General features: G+C 40.2%; 1 protein-coding gene across 1 annotated transcript; it reads right to left on the bottom strand.

The window, feature by feature from the left end:
• Positions 1 to 13,120: 13,120 nt before the first annotated feature.
• On the bottom strand, positions 13,121 to 15,258 carry Act57B (Actin 57B). Its single transcript, XM_064692852.1, has 2 exons — positions 15,101 to 15,258; positions 13,121 to 14,468 (listed from the first exon to the last, which is right to left on the bottom strand). Exons 1-2 carry the CDS (start codon positions 15,138 to 15,140, stop codon positions 13,378 to 13,380), a joined length of 1,131 nt encoding a protein of 376 aa, XP_064548922.1. The 5' UTR covers positions 15,141 to 15,258; the 3' UTR covers positions 13,121 to 13,377.
• Between the last annotated feature and the right edge of the window lie 1,460 nt (positions 15,259 to 16,718).

The following is a 16,718-nucleotide window of genomic DNA, read 5'->3' as shown; positions in this document are numbered from 1 at the left end:
TACAGTTGTATATATAGAGATAAGTTATGCATTTTTGGAGCCATATATATATCCTTTATACAACTCAAATAATTTCTTGGCAATAGTTCCTAAGAAGAACAAATTATGGACTCAATTTTTTTACTTCCCACGGCAGCTATAAGAGAGGGTAGTGCGTTCCGACCTACTCCGATATATATGTGCAGCCTATAAAAATCAATAGATCTATGCCAGGTTTCAATGAGATCGCTTGAAACTCAGAGACTAGCATGGATAGAAACAGATCGACGGACCTGGCTATCTAGCCCAGGCTGTTGATACTAATTAAGAAGATATACTTTACTCTACGTTTCTAGGCTAAAACTAGGGCTTAACTAGAGATATATTTTTTTGCAGTGTATATTTTGTGCAGTCTTTCTCTTTAGAGTTCTCTTGAATACTTGTTTGACTGATTTCGGTTCATTGCCCTCTCAAGATCTGCGAACATTTGCGCAATCGAAGCGCAAAATTAACAATTCATCAAAGTAACACATAATCTGGATGCCTTTTATAAATAGTTGTATACAAGCTGTCGACCTTTTTTGATGCTCAGCAAGTCAAGGGAACTGATCTTGCCGAGCCGAGGCCGAAGCTGGCCGATAAATGGAATGGAATGTAACAACCCCGACAATGCATCAGTGCGTCCCGCAGCTCGGCGCATTCAAGAAGAAGCAGTAGTTGAAATAAAATAATAATCTTGATATTATGTCAAATTGCGAGCGGAAAGAGAATGTTGCGCACATGTCCAGAGAAGACGAGTCGCATCGAAGTCGAAGTCGAATCCGAAGAATGCCTGAAATCGCATTGTGAGCCGCAGACAGCGCAGACAGGAAACGGCAGCCGCTCGCGAAGGATGTGAGCCAAAGGATTTGCACAAATTTCAAGTGCGGCTGCAAACCAATTGAACCTAAACGACGTACCCCGAACCTCGGCTCACCTCTCTTTTGTGTGCCCGGGCCCGGCCGCATGCGGAGCTAAATGCTGTATTGATATCTCGTAATTTGTGCCATAATTACTTTTTAATAATTCTGTGGCGCCACAGGACGTCGCATTGTGTGTGCAACGGACTTAAATTTAATAAAATCGCCGTCAAGTTTTCTGCTGCTGCTGCTGCTGTTGCTGCTGCTTTTGGGTTGCAATTTGATTACACTTACCATTCTGTGGGGTCAAAATTAAATTCCCTGCACAAATAATATAACAGCAGCATCATCATAATCATCATCATCATTGTCGTAATGAGCGAAATGCGCGACTTAACGGATTTGTCACTGACAAATGCGGCAAGTCGAGGACCAGCCCACAAAGGCGGCCCAGTCAGCGTTGTCAAAGGAGCTTTCATAAAACTCATATGCAAATGCCTTTTGTGGGCGCGGGAGCGCAAAAGACAGCCAACCTGCAACTCGTTATACTCTGTCTGGCCAGGCTGTTATGCCATTTAAATATGACTTTATCTCAGAAAAGGAAGCATATCTTATCAGACATAAGCATTTGAATAACATTCGTTTAAGTACCTGGAGAGTCTAAAAGACAAATAAGTATAAAACAACATTCATTATCATTATCATTTTTATTAGCAAAATAATTTGCAATTCCATTGGCATTAGCAATAGCATTATCATTATCATTAGAGCTATCATCAATCACTATCATTAGCATTAGCATTAGCTATTCATTGGCATTAGCTTAAGTCTTAGATGTAGCATAATCATTGACATTACTATTAGCATTAGCATTGACATATGCATTGGCATTTGCATCATCATTCGAATTATCGATAGTATTATCATTAGCAATAGCATTGGCATTCGCAATAACATTAGAATTGGCATTTGCATTAGCATTATTATTATCATCATTAAGCATTACCATTAACATCAGCATTCGCATTATCATTATCATTAGCATTAGCATTAGCATTAGCATTAGCATTAGCATTAGCATTAGCATTAGCATTAGCATTAGCATTAGCATGAGCATGAGCATGAGCATTAGCATTAGCATTAGCATAACCATTAGCATTAGCATTAGCATTAGCATTAGCATTAGCATTAGCATTAGCATTAGCATTAGCATTAGCATTAGCATTAGCATTAGCATTACCATTAGCATTAGCATTAGCATTAGCATTAGCATTAGCATTAATCATTATCATTATCATTATCAATGAAAGAAGCGTATTCAACTGTCGCTATTGCCATGTCACATTTTATCTTGTTTCTATCAACGAAAATTCAATAAGTTGAAGTAGATCTTTTATTTGTGCAAGTGTTTGGCCAAGCTGGGGAGCGGGCCCCGTCCAAATGTCCTTGTGTTCGTGTGTGTGTGTGTGTGTGTGTGTGTGCAAGGAATTTCATTCAGTGTGCAAATGCAGCGCGGTACTCTGCGGGCTATAAATATATGAAATTTATCAAGTGGCCTTTTGAGTTTCGTATTTTTTTTTGGCTCTATGAAATTGAGTGTCGAGTGTCGCCTCCGTCTCGCTCCTGCTTTTGTGTGTGTGTGTGTGTGTGTGTGTGCTGTATTTGCATTCAGCTCAGCAGCCAGCAGCCAGTTTCACCTTGTAAATGTATCTCAGTTTCGGTATGTGTGTGAGTGTGTGTGTGTGAGTGTGTGTTTGTATCAAACATAATCAAGCACATTGCCATTTTGCTTGCAGTTTTATGAACCTCTTCAGAGGCCGAACAATGAAATGAAAATCAATTTTGGGACGACACTTGAGCTCGAGCGCATTAAAATGGCAACAGTTATACTTGCAGTTACCTAGAGAGGAGGGAGGGGGGAGGTGGGGGCAGAGAAGGGGGCGGGACAGGGCAGGCGTTGTGGGACATACACTTGAAAGGCTGCCCACATTTTGACGAGCTGGCCGTGTAATGAGCGCAACTGTTGACGGCAACCGAGAGAGAGAGAGAGAGAGATGGAGAGAGAGGGGAAGAGAGAGGGAGGATGAGAGAGTGGAAAACTGAATACAACGGTAATTAAACAAGTTAAATCCGCTCAACAGATGCTCAAGTCAGATTTCATTTCATTTCAGTCCGCTTGTCGTCCTGCACAACCTCCAGCCTGTGTTCAACACATCATCATCATCATCATCATTGTCATTATCATTATCATTATCATTAGCAGCAGCATCGTCATCAGGCGCATCATTTGTGGCGCACTTAAAAAATTATTTAATTCATCAAAAAGTTGTCAGCGCAAAAGTAATTATGCCGCGCTTGTCTCTTGGCCCATTGTTGTGGGCGCGGCTGAAGGAGGCGCGCCTAATGAGCGCCATTTTGTTTACGGCTGCCATAGCGCCAGGATAATTATGGTAATTTGCGACGACTTGAGACGCTGCCGCTGCCTACGCAGAGTATCGCATGACACGACGACGACGACGACGATCGCGAAGCGAGGATCACCGCAACAGTTTCCGACAGGATATAGTATGCGTGCCCGTATACCCTGTAAGCATGTTGGCGACAGTCGCAATCCGATACCCGATACTTTTTACTTGTAACATTTCAAAGCGAGCCGCAAGGATCTGATCCTTGGCGGCGTTGAAAGTGAAGTGAAGTTTTCCTTTTTGTGCTGACTTTCAATGAGCTAAGCTGCGCCTTATTTATCGCTCGCAGCAGCTGAGCAGACTGATCCTGCCCGTTCGTCCTTAAGTGTCCTTGTGATTAAAGAATGAGCAGCGGCAGCCGAGTTGCTTTTGTTTATCGTTTTGCCAAAATGGTTTCATGCCTGATTTGTCAAACGATTTGTTATTTATCTGTGTTCTGGCCAACAGTACTTGGCAGGATCTCAGGTAGACCTGGTCCAGTCTGTACAGCTGCCTCTCCTCCTTCTGCTCCTGCTGCTGCTGCTGGGCAATTGTGCAGTTAATTGTGTCCTCATTAGCCAATGGTCGCCTCGCATCTCCACGCACATAATTGACGACATTTTATTTATTTTCTTACCTTTCTTTTGTTCGCAGGGCAGTTCTTTCTAAAGGTTCTGCTTTAAGGCTTCAGCTTGGCTGGTTTGTGCATTTTGATATTGATACTCTTGTAATGGATATAGGCAAAGATAAAGATAAAGATTCTTTACGAGTTGCCATGAAACATGATTTTTTTGCGGGTGGATTTAAAATTAAATAAAAGTAACTTGTAATGGATTCAGTCTATCAAATGATATATTTTATATTTAAATTTAATTAAATTAAATACATTTTTTTTTTATTATTTTATATATTTAATATTTCAAAGAGAGAGATTTGAGATGAGATTTAAATAAAAGTAACTTGTAATGGATCTAATCTATCAAATGATATATTTTATACTTAAATTTAAATTAAATAAATTATTTTTTATTATTTTATATATTTTATATTTAAAAAAGTAAGAGGCTCTTTAATATTTGAGATGAGATTTAAACTAATGAAGCTAGTTTCTTACATTCCAAATTTCAATTCTAGTTTCCAGCTAAAACTCAGTTGCTTTTTTCACAGTTAAAATAACTTTACCAGGATCTTATCCCATCAATTTAAATACAATTCGCAATCCCATTTGTAATAAGCTCCATATTAAGAATCAAATGGAGAGCATTGGTAATAATACGAAATAAAACCCCAAAACCCTTTTCTGCCGACCCAGACCCAGACCCAGAACGGGCAATAAAAACTGGGCCTGCATCGTCAAGCTGTGCCTATTTATAATGCTAATAAATTAAATAAACAAACAAATATATCAAAAAAGCACACGAACGAGTATTAAATAAAGTGACAACAAAAACGAACAAAAAAAAACAAAAACAAAATACTATTAAATTAAGTTAATCAAATGTGTGCGCTGTGAAATTGAGCAGCTGCTGCCGGTAAATGATGGCAAGCCAGGCTGGTGTAGGTGTGTGTGTGTGAGAGTGTGTGTGTGTGTGAGTGTGTGTTGGCAAATACACCTTGCCACTAGGCATTCATTCAAAATACAACCACAGGCTCATAAATAATATTAATAAAGAAAAAAAAGCAGCAACAATAGTTCGAGTGCGAGTTTTTGGTGGGGTTAGTGTGTGTAGGTGTGTGCTGTGTGTGTGTGTGTGTGTGCTGTGTGTGTGTGTGTATGGTGTGTGTGTTTGTGCTGTGTATATGTGTGTGTGCTCTGTGTCATTGCTGTTAAACTTTGTTTACATTTTGTTTATTCAACGACGCGGAAAACTAGTGACAAGCACACACACACCCGCACACACACACACACCCGCACAAACACACACTCGCCCCTTGTGAAGCGTGTTATAAACTATCAAGTCACACCTGACTGAGAATTCACTACCCCCTTTATGTCGGCCCCCTTTTTCCTAGTCCTACCAAAAAGCGCGCAAATAAGTATATTTGATTTTAATTAAATTTCCGTAACTTTTGTCGCAATTTGTAAACTGTTTCTGTTGCCTCGGCCTCTGCCTCTGCCTCTGCCTCGGCCTCTGCCTCCTTCTCGGCTGGCGTGTTAGTTGTTGTCGCCTTTCGGTTTGTTTGTTTTAGCCAAGTTTCTCGTTGCGTTTTATTAATTGCCAGGTGAGCGCAGCTCGACAGGTGTTGCTGATGACTTTCCTGTGATTTGGATATGTTTATGCATTTCTTTTACACATTACTATTTTTTGCTTCCTTCTTTTTTGCGCCCCGATGAGCCTCAGACGTCCTCGTTGTAGTACTGCTTTAAGCGAAAACTTTCCGGCTGGCCCAATTCGTGGCAGGTCTCCTTGATGTTGTCCAACTCCTGCAGCAGCTGAGGCGGCGAGCGGGCCAAATATGTGCGCTCTGTGGATCCGAGAAATATCAAAAAATCATCAGTTTACAAAAATTGTGCATTAAAATAAATTCGTATAAGAAATATTAATTAATTATTTTAATTATTGATATTATTATTTTTATTATTATTAGTATTATTATAAGTATTATTATTAGTGTTATTATAATTAGTAGTTTTATTAGTAGTATTATTAATATTATTAGTATAAGTATTAGTATTAGTATTAGTATAAGTATTAGTATTATTATTAGTATTAGTATTAGTATTAGTATAAGTATTAGTATTAGTATTAGTAATATTATTAGTATTAGTATTAGTATTAGTAATATTATTAGTATTAATATAAGTATTAGTATTATTATGAGTATTATTATTAGTATTAGTATTATTATTAGTATTATTATTAGTATTAGTATTAGTATTAGTAATATTATTAGTATTAGTATTAGTATTCGTATTATTATGAGTATTATTATTAGTATTAGTATTATTATTAGTATTAGTATTAGTATTAGTATTAGTATTATTATTAGTATTATTATTAGTATTATTATTAGTATTATTATTAGTATTAGTATTATTATTAGTATTAGTATTATTATTATTATTATTAGTATTATTATTATTATTATTATTATTATTATTATTATTATTATTATTATTATTATTTTTATTATTATTATTTATTATTATTATTATTATTATTATTATTATTATTATTATTTTTATTATTACTATTATTATTATTATTTTTATTATTATTATTATTATTATTATTATTAGTATTTTTATTGGTATTATTATAAGCCGTACATAAAATATTTATTTCTTATATTAATATTTTTTATACTTGCCTAGTTCGCTGGATATGTGATTGATTGAGGCATTTAGACGCCATTCATCGTCGGCGAAGGGCATTTTGTCTAAACCAAAAAACGGAGAATTTACGTCTTCAACTCGAGCTGTGAGCTGTGAATTTTGAATTTTGAAAATGAGAACTGGGCTATGCTAAAGGCAAGGCCTGCCTGGAACTAGCACCGAATGTGAAGCATGCCGCATCGATTTCTAGGTCGAGATTGTAGTCAATTCTAGCAGAGCGCAATTGGCCCAATTATTACGCCTGATTTAATAAACTCAATGAAACTCTTAACTGCGCTAAGTGCCCGCTAATCGAGAGAGAGAAAAGGGGGGAGGAGAGAGGGAGAGCGAGTGTGAGAATGGCCATAAAATTGTTATGCGACAGAAAGCACATCAAACGAATTTGATGACAATTGAAGCTGCGCGTCCTTTTCACCATTTTCCGACTGTCAGATAGACGCGCAGGCAGACTTTCTGCCTTTATCGTCCTTCGTCCTTCGTCCTGCTGCTGCTCATTCGCGCTAACTGCGGAAGCCGGAAACGCGCCGCAAATTGCAAAGTTTGAGCAGCGACAGTCGCATTGTTGCTGCCGCTGCTGTCGCCGCCTTCTTCTTTGGCAAATTAATTTTATTTCACTTTTTTATACTTCTATATCTTTTTTGATCTGCTTGCGTAGGCATGACAAAATGCCAATTGTGCTCAATTGGGTAAACTGACGCTGGAAATTGACAGCAATTTTCTTTTCACTTTTCGCATTTCCTATGATTATGCGACGATTATAATAAATGCGAATTTCCTTGCCCATTTCCTTAGCTGTGGCTATAAATCTGCCAGCTCTTCAGCCACTTTGCAAAGCAATCGAATTGAGTTCTAGAGGCGTGGCCGGGTCAGGCATTCTGTGATAGAGTGAGTCTAATGCGTGCACATCTCGATTAAATTTGTATTACAAAAGTATCTTTGTTTAAGTTCGATTAATCTTCAGTCTTTTCAAGATGGGACCTCATTTATCCAGGCATATTCACAATATTTCAAATACAAACGTAACTTTGGAATAGAAAGGTATCTGTGAAAAGCATATGTATACCATATCTTGAATAGATTCTAAGTGGGACTTCCTTTATCCAAGTCTTACAATTTTTGAGATACAAAAGTATCTTTTATATAGCACTATTCTTTAAGAAATCATCCTCTATGTTCAGTTTTTAAGTATCTTTGAGATACAAAAGTATCTTTTATAGACAAATGTATCTTTTATAAATAAATATATCTGTGGTAAGCAAAAGTCATATGAAATATTTTGAAATACAAATGTATCTTTGAGATACAATAGTATCTTTGAGATACAAAAGTATCTGTAGTAAGTAAAGCCATATCAAATATTTTGGGATACAAAAGTATCTTTGAGATACAAAAGTATCTTTGAGATACAAATGTATCTTTGAGATACAAAAGTATTTGTAGTTAGCAGATCCAAAAGAATCTGTAGTAAGCAAGCCTGGCATAAATAATTGTAAGAAATCTAAACATATCGCAATATGTCATCGAGTATCTGTGATTCGTGGCTGGAAGCTAGTTTACAGGTCATCTGCCAGTCACGCACACCCCACACTGGATCACTCGTGCCTGCTGTTGTTTGTTTCTGTGGCTGTCAACACACACATGAATTCATAATTCGATGAGCGGAGCCATTTTGCCGTACAGATTTTCTGCTCAACCGCCTGCCAACTGCCAATGCGAATGTCAAACTTGCTGTTGTTAGCGCTGCCATCAACAATGTCCTTTCAAGGACGCAGGACACAGAAAAAAAACAACGGTAAAATTCAAGTGCAAAGCACTTAAAAAATACACAGATAATACACTCAGGCCGGAGTGTGTGAAATGCAGTGCCATTTGTCACAAATTAGCAACCATTTAGAGTTAAATCAGGCGCATAATTATTTTTCCAACTCTATGCAGAGACACCTATCCGTGCGCTGGGCAGGTATTAGCCAAAAAGGTGTCATGTGCGTGTGTGCGAGTGTGTGTGAGTAGCGCACAATGGGTGCATGTGTGCGTGTGTGCGTGTGTGTGGGATTTCGGGCTGTCGGATTGTCGCCGCAATTGTTGCAATTTGTTGGCTCTTGTCGCCTTTTCAGCCGGCGGCTTATTCAAATGTCGCACATAGCTGTTAAATAGACACATTACTCGCACTAATTTGTGGGCACTTTGGCTAGCATAATGGCCAGATTTAACACACACACGCACACACGCACACGCACGCACTCGAGCTGAAGTGTTCTTAAGTCTAATTTGGCCGAAACTATTCAAGTGGCCAAAGAACTCGGTTAAGTTGACCAGCTCAGCTCTCGGTTTCTTGGCCACGCTGAGATTGTTCGATTTTTAAAATCCATTTTTGGCCTGCTTTTTTGTGGCCCGAACAACCCCTGTGCGCAGGTCCTGTGCAGGTCCAGTCGATTAGACTCAATTAGCGCGCGATTATAATGGCATTTTGCATGCCTCCCCCCCGCTGCCCTCACCTCCCCCCGCCCCTCCGCCTCACACTCGCAACGGTTTAAAGTCATTGCAGAAATTTGCACATAAATTGCGTAAAGTGCAATTTGTTTTTTTCAGCCCTAACACGTTTACACAGCACGCGGACGAGAGCCTCAGCTGAGCGGGTGTGGGCACACACACACACACACACACACACGCTCACACAGACAAATGCCAATCACCCCCATTTGATGCACCCCCTTTTGTGTGTGTGTGTGCAGTTGAATGGGTTCCGCTTGTATTATTTGGTCAGCGCACATTGTCAGCCCAATTTCACACAAAAAATGCAATCAAATGTGACGCTTTTATTATTCTTGCGATTCTCGATTCTCGAATCTCTCTCGTCGCCCAAATTGGAGTGGGCCAAATTGAAATCAATCAAATTAAATCGCCTTGTTCGCGCAATTTTATGCAGTCTGCCTTTATCGCTCAATATGAAACAGAAAAAGGGGTTTTTCCCCCTCTAAAGATTGATAATCGCCCTATGGAATATACGAGTTAATAACTTGGTAATATTCATGGCATTAATAAGTCCTATAAGCATTTCACTTATCGCTAAATAATTGACGATTTTTCTTTTGCATATCGCCTATTTATCGCTTTCTTATCTTCCAACTGAAAGATGTAAGTAGCTAGCTTAGATAAACGAAGTTTATTTATAAAATATTTGATTAAGAGTGTTAATTGTGGGGAGGGATTTCATATCTGAATAAGCTTTTTTCTTTCATATCGCTTTTCTATCGCTTTCTTATCTCCCAACTGAGAAGCCACTAGCTATCTAACTTAGATATACGAAAAGATTTGACTATGACTTATACTTATATCCCCTGCAAAGACTTCATACCTGACAACGCTTTTTTTTTTTCATATCGCTTTCTTATCGCTTTCTTAACATCCAGGTAAGACAAGATAAGCGACAAGCTAACTAGCCTAAATATACGAATATAATATATAATATATATAAGATCTGGAAATTGCAATCTGCATTGTCAATGCATTTTCATATTTCATATCTAATCAAGCTCTTTCTTTCATATCGCTTTTGTATCGCTTTCATATCCTCCAACTGAAAATGCGACTAGCTAGCTTAGATATACGAAGTTGATATGTAAAAGATCAGACTACGATTTACATATTTGACAGCTCTCTTTCTTTCATATCACTTTTGTATCGCTCAATATATTTCAGTGCATATCGCTTTTGTATCGCTTTCTTATCTTCCATCTGCAAAGGCGACTAGCTCGATAGCTTAGATATATTGTCATAACATCTTAGGGCAGTTAACCTCTAGGCATTCGAAATGCTTTATCGTGCATATCGCTTTCCTATCGCTTTCTTATCTTCCATCTGAAAAAGCGACTTGCTCTTTAGCTTAGATATACGAACATAACATCTAAGTGCAATTTAACTCTAAGCATATAAAATATGCGGTTTTGAACAAGTTTTAAGTCTCAGGAGTACTTTGAATACGCTTGAGTGAATACAAGTTCTGAGTTTTTTTTTTCTCATTTTTGGTGGCATCGATAATAATTGAAGTGAAAACAATGTGTGTGCGATGGCGTGTGTGCGTGTGCGATTGTGTATGTTTGTGTGTGTGTGCGTGCGTGTGTGTGTATGAGGCGGTCGCAAAGCTTCTTGAAGAACTTGATGCCCTCCTCATTGTGCTTTGTGCCGCGCCAGTCATAAACTAATTGACCATATGGGCCGTTCTCTGTGTGGCATACTTGAAAACGGGCGAACGGGTGGAAACGTGCGGAAACGTGTGGAAACGGGGGGAAACGGAGGGAAACGGTGGACAACGAGTGTATTTGTGCTCTTTATTATGAATTTCAAATCGAATTTGTATGGAAATTAAAAAAAAAAAAACAAAACTGAAAATTGCATTATTTCCGACGTGGCCCGTTTATTGTGCGCGTGTTTATTTTTGTTTTTGTGCAAATTGATTAGTGGGCCGAAACTTTTTGGGGTTGTCGCTGGGCCGTACGATGGGCTGGCTCTGCATTTGGATTTGGCTTTGACAACGACTCCGACTCCGACTCCGATTCCGACTTTGACTTTGACTTTGCGCATTGTTGTGCAGCGCCCTGTAAAGTGATTCGCTTGAGAAAATGTGTCAGCCGCCGAGTCGAGTCGAGCCAGCGACCAGCAAATTTGCGCCCATTTTAGCCATCATTTTTATTTGTTTTTTTTTTTCTGGCCAACTGCCAGAATTCGCGCCCATTAATTGCCCATCGTCTGCAGTTGCCAGATGCACAATTTTCATTCATGAAGATCGAGCTCTAACGTTGACAAACTGTCTGTGTGTGTGTATATTCCCTGCGGCATTTGTTGCAGCCACAATTTCACTTTTTGTTCTCAAGATTGATCGTAATGCCAGCTCTTGGGCATTTTGTAATTTGTCTGCTTTGCATTCGGTGCATTATATAGCCGACAATTTGTATAATCTGTTGTCAAAATTGTCAGCTTGTTAATGCCCTGTAATTGAAATTATATGGGGTATGCTTGGACCTAGCTAGGGAGTTCAGCATTATGTCAGCTCTTCTTCTTTAATTCTTTAATAAATTCTACTTTTTGTTGTACACTATTCTTGAACTGCTTGCAGGGTATTTCTTATAGTCGTCTAGGCCTGTCAAACTCGCTATACTCTTTTCTAGCTAGTTAAATATGTCAACTCTTCATAATGCAAAAGAAATATTCGAAATTATTTTAATATATCAAAGTTGTTGTTAAGAGCTTCTAGCAATTCCTGAACTGCTTGCAGGGTATTTCCCATAGTCGTCTAGCCCTGCCCTAAGTCTTTGCTAGCTAGTTAGACAATATATCAGATCCTTAGAATGCAATAGACATATACTTTTATTATACTTATATGTATTTTATATATGTTTTATATATATTATACATGTATACCAATATCTGAAAAGGATATGCAGGGTATATCGTAGTCGTCTAGCCCTCTCTTAAGTGTCAAATCCTTAGCTTAGCTAGTTAAGCGTTATATCAGATCCGTAGAATGTTAAATATAGATTATATATTTATTATCTAAATTATTCAATTTATAATCCGTTTGCAGGGTATTTCTCATAGTCGTCTAGCCCGATTTCAAGCTCTATAAGCCTTGCAAGTTAGTTAAGCGAGATTTTAGATCCTTTATAGGCAAAAGACATATTATTTATTTATTCCTATATATGCCACAGATAAATATGCATTGTCTCAACCGCTTGCAGGGTATTTGTCACAGTCGTCTAGCCCTGACCAACTTGTTCATCTAACCGAAAATTCAAATGCTTTGATCTTAGCCATGTTCTGGGCGACGTTTGCTCCGTTCCGAGCGATCTGCGTCATGGCCTATCGAGTTACTCTTCCTCAGATTGGACTGTGCATAAACAAATGCTATTTCTCGATATGCTTTTGGCTTTGGAATGCCGCTAGTCTCGTCTAAAAATATCCAAAAAGAACATTTGGAATTTTCAAATACACATTCTGTGGGGGGGGGGGGAAAGCATTTCGAAAATATTTTTGGCCATGATTAGGCAATCGAGCAGAAAGCTCTAGAAAAGCATTGGGAAATATGAAACGCAACCGGCTGGAAAAGCTTTCCCACTCGACTTGCCTGGGAAAATGGAAATCCCAAAAACATTCTCTAGGAGAACGGAGATCAGGCAGCAACAGGCAGCTCTCTCTGTCGTACCCTGCCCCGCCCCCTCCCCCTCCCCCTTCGTATGAAAATCGATTCGATTTTTAGAAAAGAATTAAATCTAAAAAATCGTTTTTATTTATAAATAATTATAAATTCTTTTGTTTTTAATTAAAATTACATTCATGCGATCATTTTATATTTCGTAGCAATAGACCCCATTTAGGCTATTGAAGGATGTTCTATACAAAACAAGAGGCTGGCGGTTCTTAATAAAATAATCAGATGGAGATAACATTGATGAAAACACAGAAAATAAACAATTAAATGGGGTTCGTTTTCATTACAAAGTGTGTGTTCAGTCAGTACAAAAAATAATCGGGAACCAAATAAGATGATGACACATTGGTTAAATGACATTCAAAAACAGATGGCATCTCGGATCTTCGGAGATGTCTTTGATGTTCTTCTTCTTGTTGTTGGATTGCGTGTATGCAGAGCAGACCCATAGCCAGGCATAGTACAAGGCATGGGCCACTAGGCAGACGCTGGAGATGATTGGCAAGTAAATGCTTAGAAGCACTTGCGGTGGACAATGCCGGGGCCGGACTCGTCGTATTCCTCCTTGGAGATCCACATCTGCTGGAAGGTGGACAGGGAAGCCAGAATGGAGCCACCGATCCATACGGAGTATTTGCGCTCTGGGGGAGCAATGATCTTGATCTTGATGGTGGATGGGGCCAGGGAGGTGATTTCCTTCTGCATACGATCGGCAATACCGGGGTACATGGTGGTGCCACCAGACATGACAATGTTGGCATACAGATCCTTACGGATATCCACATCGCACTTCATGATCGAGTTGTAGACGGTCTCGTGGATACCGCACGATTCCATACCCAGGAATGAGGGCTGGAACAGGGACTCGGGGCAGCGGAAACGCTCGTTGCCGATGGTGATCACCTGACCGTCGGGAAGTTCATAGGACTTCTCCAGGGAGGTGGAGGCGGCAGCGGTGGCCATCTCCTGCTCGAAGTCGAGGGCAACATAGCACAGCTTCTCCTTGATGTCGCGAACGATTTCACGCTCAGCGGTGGTGGTGAAAGAGTAGCCACGCTCGGTGAGGATCTTCATCAGGTAGTCGGTCAAATCGCGACCAGCCAAATCCAGACGGAGGATGGCATGGGGCAGGGCATAACCTTCATAGATGGGCACGGTGTGGGAGACACCATCACCGGAATCCAGAACGATACCGGTGGTACGACCGGAGGCGTACAGGGAGAGCACAGCCTGGATGGCGACATACATGGCTGGCGAGTTGAAGGTCTCAAACATGATCTGGGTCATCTTCTCGCGGTTAGCCTTGGGGTTCAGGGGTGCTTCAGTCAGCAGGACTGGGTGCTCCTCGGGGGCAACACGCAGCTCATTGTAGAAGGTGTGATGCCAGATCTTCTCCATATCATCCCAGTTGGTGATGATACCGTGCTCAATTGGGTATTTCAGGGTGAGGATACCTCTCTTGGACTGAGCCTCATCACCGACATACGAGTCCTTCTGGCCCATACCGACCATCACACCCTGATGACGTGGACGACCGACAATTGAGGGGAAGACGGCACGGGGTGCGTCATCACCGGCGAAACCGGCCTTGCACATACCGGAGCCTGCATAGCAAAGACACAAACCAAACGTCCGTTAGCAACAAAAAAAAAACGACAAATCAAAGCGACCCCAAACGCATAGAGTACTTCGTGGGAAATTTCCCAAAAAAAAATATGTGAGAAAATTTCCAAGTGAACAAATTTAGGGCAAAGAGCACTAGAAATGTGCTCAAGGGAAATTTCTTGAAATCTTTGGAATTTTCTATTTCAATTCTTTTGGGGAATGTGTTGGATAATATGTGTATCTCTCAGGAAATTGTTATTGAGAAACTATCTTTGGATTTTTCAGTGGGAATATAGAAAAGGGAAGTTTTTTCCATCTCGAAAATATCACAATTCTTGTGGGGAATGTGTTGGAAAATATTTGTATATTTTAATGTTTGTTCGGGAAATTGTTATTGAGAAAATTTGCAAATTAGCTTTGCTCAAGTTTTGATAATGCACAAATATTGTGTCTGCTATCATTGGAATTTCTCGTGAATTGTTGCACTTTTGAACACTGCACTGATTGATCCTTGAAAATATAATCCACATATAAAGTGTATAATCCGTTTCTCTATCCGTTAATAGCTGTCCAGCTATCTATTTTCTTTGATTTGATTTGATTTGATTTCTTTTTTTTCTGGTATACGCACCATTGTCAACGACCAAAGCAGCAACCTCATCGTCACACATTTTGTCTGGGGTTTGTTTGTATTACGGTACCACGGGTGAATTTAAATCAAGAAATACGGCAATGTGTACGCTTTGGAACACAACTGACTGACTAACGTATCCCCGCGTTGGTACTCGGATTTTATACCAGCAGCGATTTGTCTTGGCGTTCAAGAAAACTGAACATCGTCACAGCCGCTGGGCCCCCGCCAGCTCCCCTCGCAGCCCCTGTACGGGCCATCAGCAGCATAGCATCAAAAGCAATACCAACAGAACAACAACAACAACAACAACAACACAAACATAGGCTAGAGATATTCATGCAGACACAGCTACAAATACAGCAACACATGCTCGCTCATGGATATCTGCGCCCACCTTCGGCAACGGCAGCGACGCCTAAAAATAGATCCTTAGTATAGGGGGGGCCGCCTTTGGACAAATGCTGGTGGCGCGAGCGAGAGAGCATGCCAGAACACGAGCGCGCAACAAAGCAGTTCGGCATGATCGAGCATGCAGATCGCAATCGGGCGGCGCCTTCGTGTGAACGTACGAAACGAAACGTCTGGCCGAAGCAGAGTTGCCTGCCCAGAGTCCAAAAGTGCCGTATAAGGCAAGGCTGCTGCTCCAGCGTGCTCGCTCTCGCTCTCGCTCTCACGCGCTCTCACATGCTCTGCTGCTGCTGTCGCTGCCGCTGCCTGTGCGGGTGTGCGTGAGAGCGCACATATTCGGCTGCTGATGCTCGCCTTTCTTTCTTCTTTTCGTTTGCTGCTGCTACTTGTTTTTTTCTATATTTTTTTTTTTAGGTCGTGGGGGGATTTAGAAAATTAATTTCGTTTGCCTCGTTCCCATTTACGCGCGCCCTCTCACCCCCGCTCCCAGTTGTGTTGCCTATTCTCTAATTTTTCTTGGTTTTCATAACTTTCGTGTTTTTCGTATGTCGTAATAAATTCATTTTCTATTTTCGATATTTCACATCTCAATCGCACAGCTCACATCTCGCGGCTCGCAGCTCGCAGCTCGAATCTCTCGCGCACGTTTGCACCTTCAATGAAAAATTCCACGGTTCGCACTTCTATTTTTGGTCATATTTCCCAGCGCAACGCACTCAGGCCCCTCCCTACGCCCATGTACTGAGCATAATTCAAGTAACTAAATTGTTTATTTACAATTACGAATTGTATGCAACTCGGCTGGGGGGGAGTTTGGCATCGCAGGGCCAGCCCTGTCGCTAGGCCCATTGCAGGGTATCATCCATTTAAATTAGGTTTTATGCTTTATTTTTAGCAGCAACTAAGTGGGGCATGTTTACGTTTTATGGCATACTCTTCTCTTCGAACCAAGCACACACACACACACAGGTATACATACACATGTATATGTATGTGTATATGTGTACATATATTGGCGTTTCATGTTGTTTTACTGCAGAGTAAAAGAATGGACAAGATTTATGTCGCAAATAGGACAGCGAGGCCATATGCTTTTATTGGCGCTCTATATATGTTCGATCTCTACATATAGTTAGATAGATGGACAAGTTTCGTATGTATATGTATATGTATATGGGGCTTAGAACTAGACAGCCAATTGGAATGA

This window comes from Drosophila montana, unplaced genomic scaffold (assembly GCF_035044405.1).
Source record: "Drosophila montana isolate Dmon_TW-CO22-7 unplaced genomic scaffold, ASM3504440v1 contig_3657_1, whole genome shotgun sequence".
Lineage (NCBI taxonomy): Eukaryota > Metazoa > Arthropoda > Insecta > Diptera > Drosophilidae > Drosophila > Drosophila montana.
The sequence above is the reverse complement of the archived record's forward strand: the minus strand, read 5'-3'. Positions and strand labels throughout refer to the sequence as shown.

Excerpts from the sequence above, each read along its gene's own strand:
- Act57B (XM_064692852.1), bottom strand. The coding sequence starts at position 15,140 with ATGTGTGACGATGAGGTTGCTGCTTTGGTCGTTGACAATG. Across the intron at positions 14,469-15,100 it reads TGCTTTGGTCGTTGACAATG|GCTCCGGTATGTGCAAGGCC; the intron begins GTGCGTATACCA and ends TTTGCTATGCAG.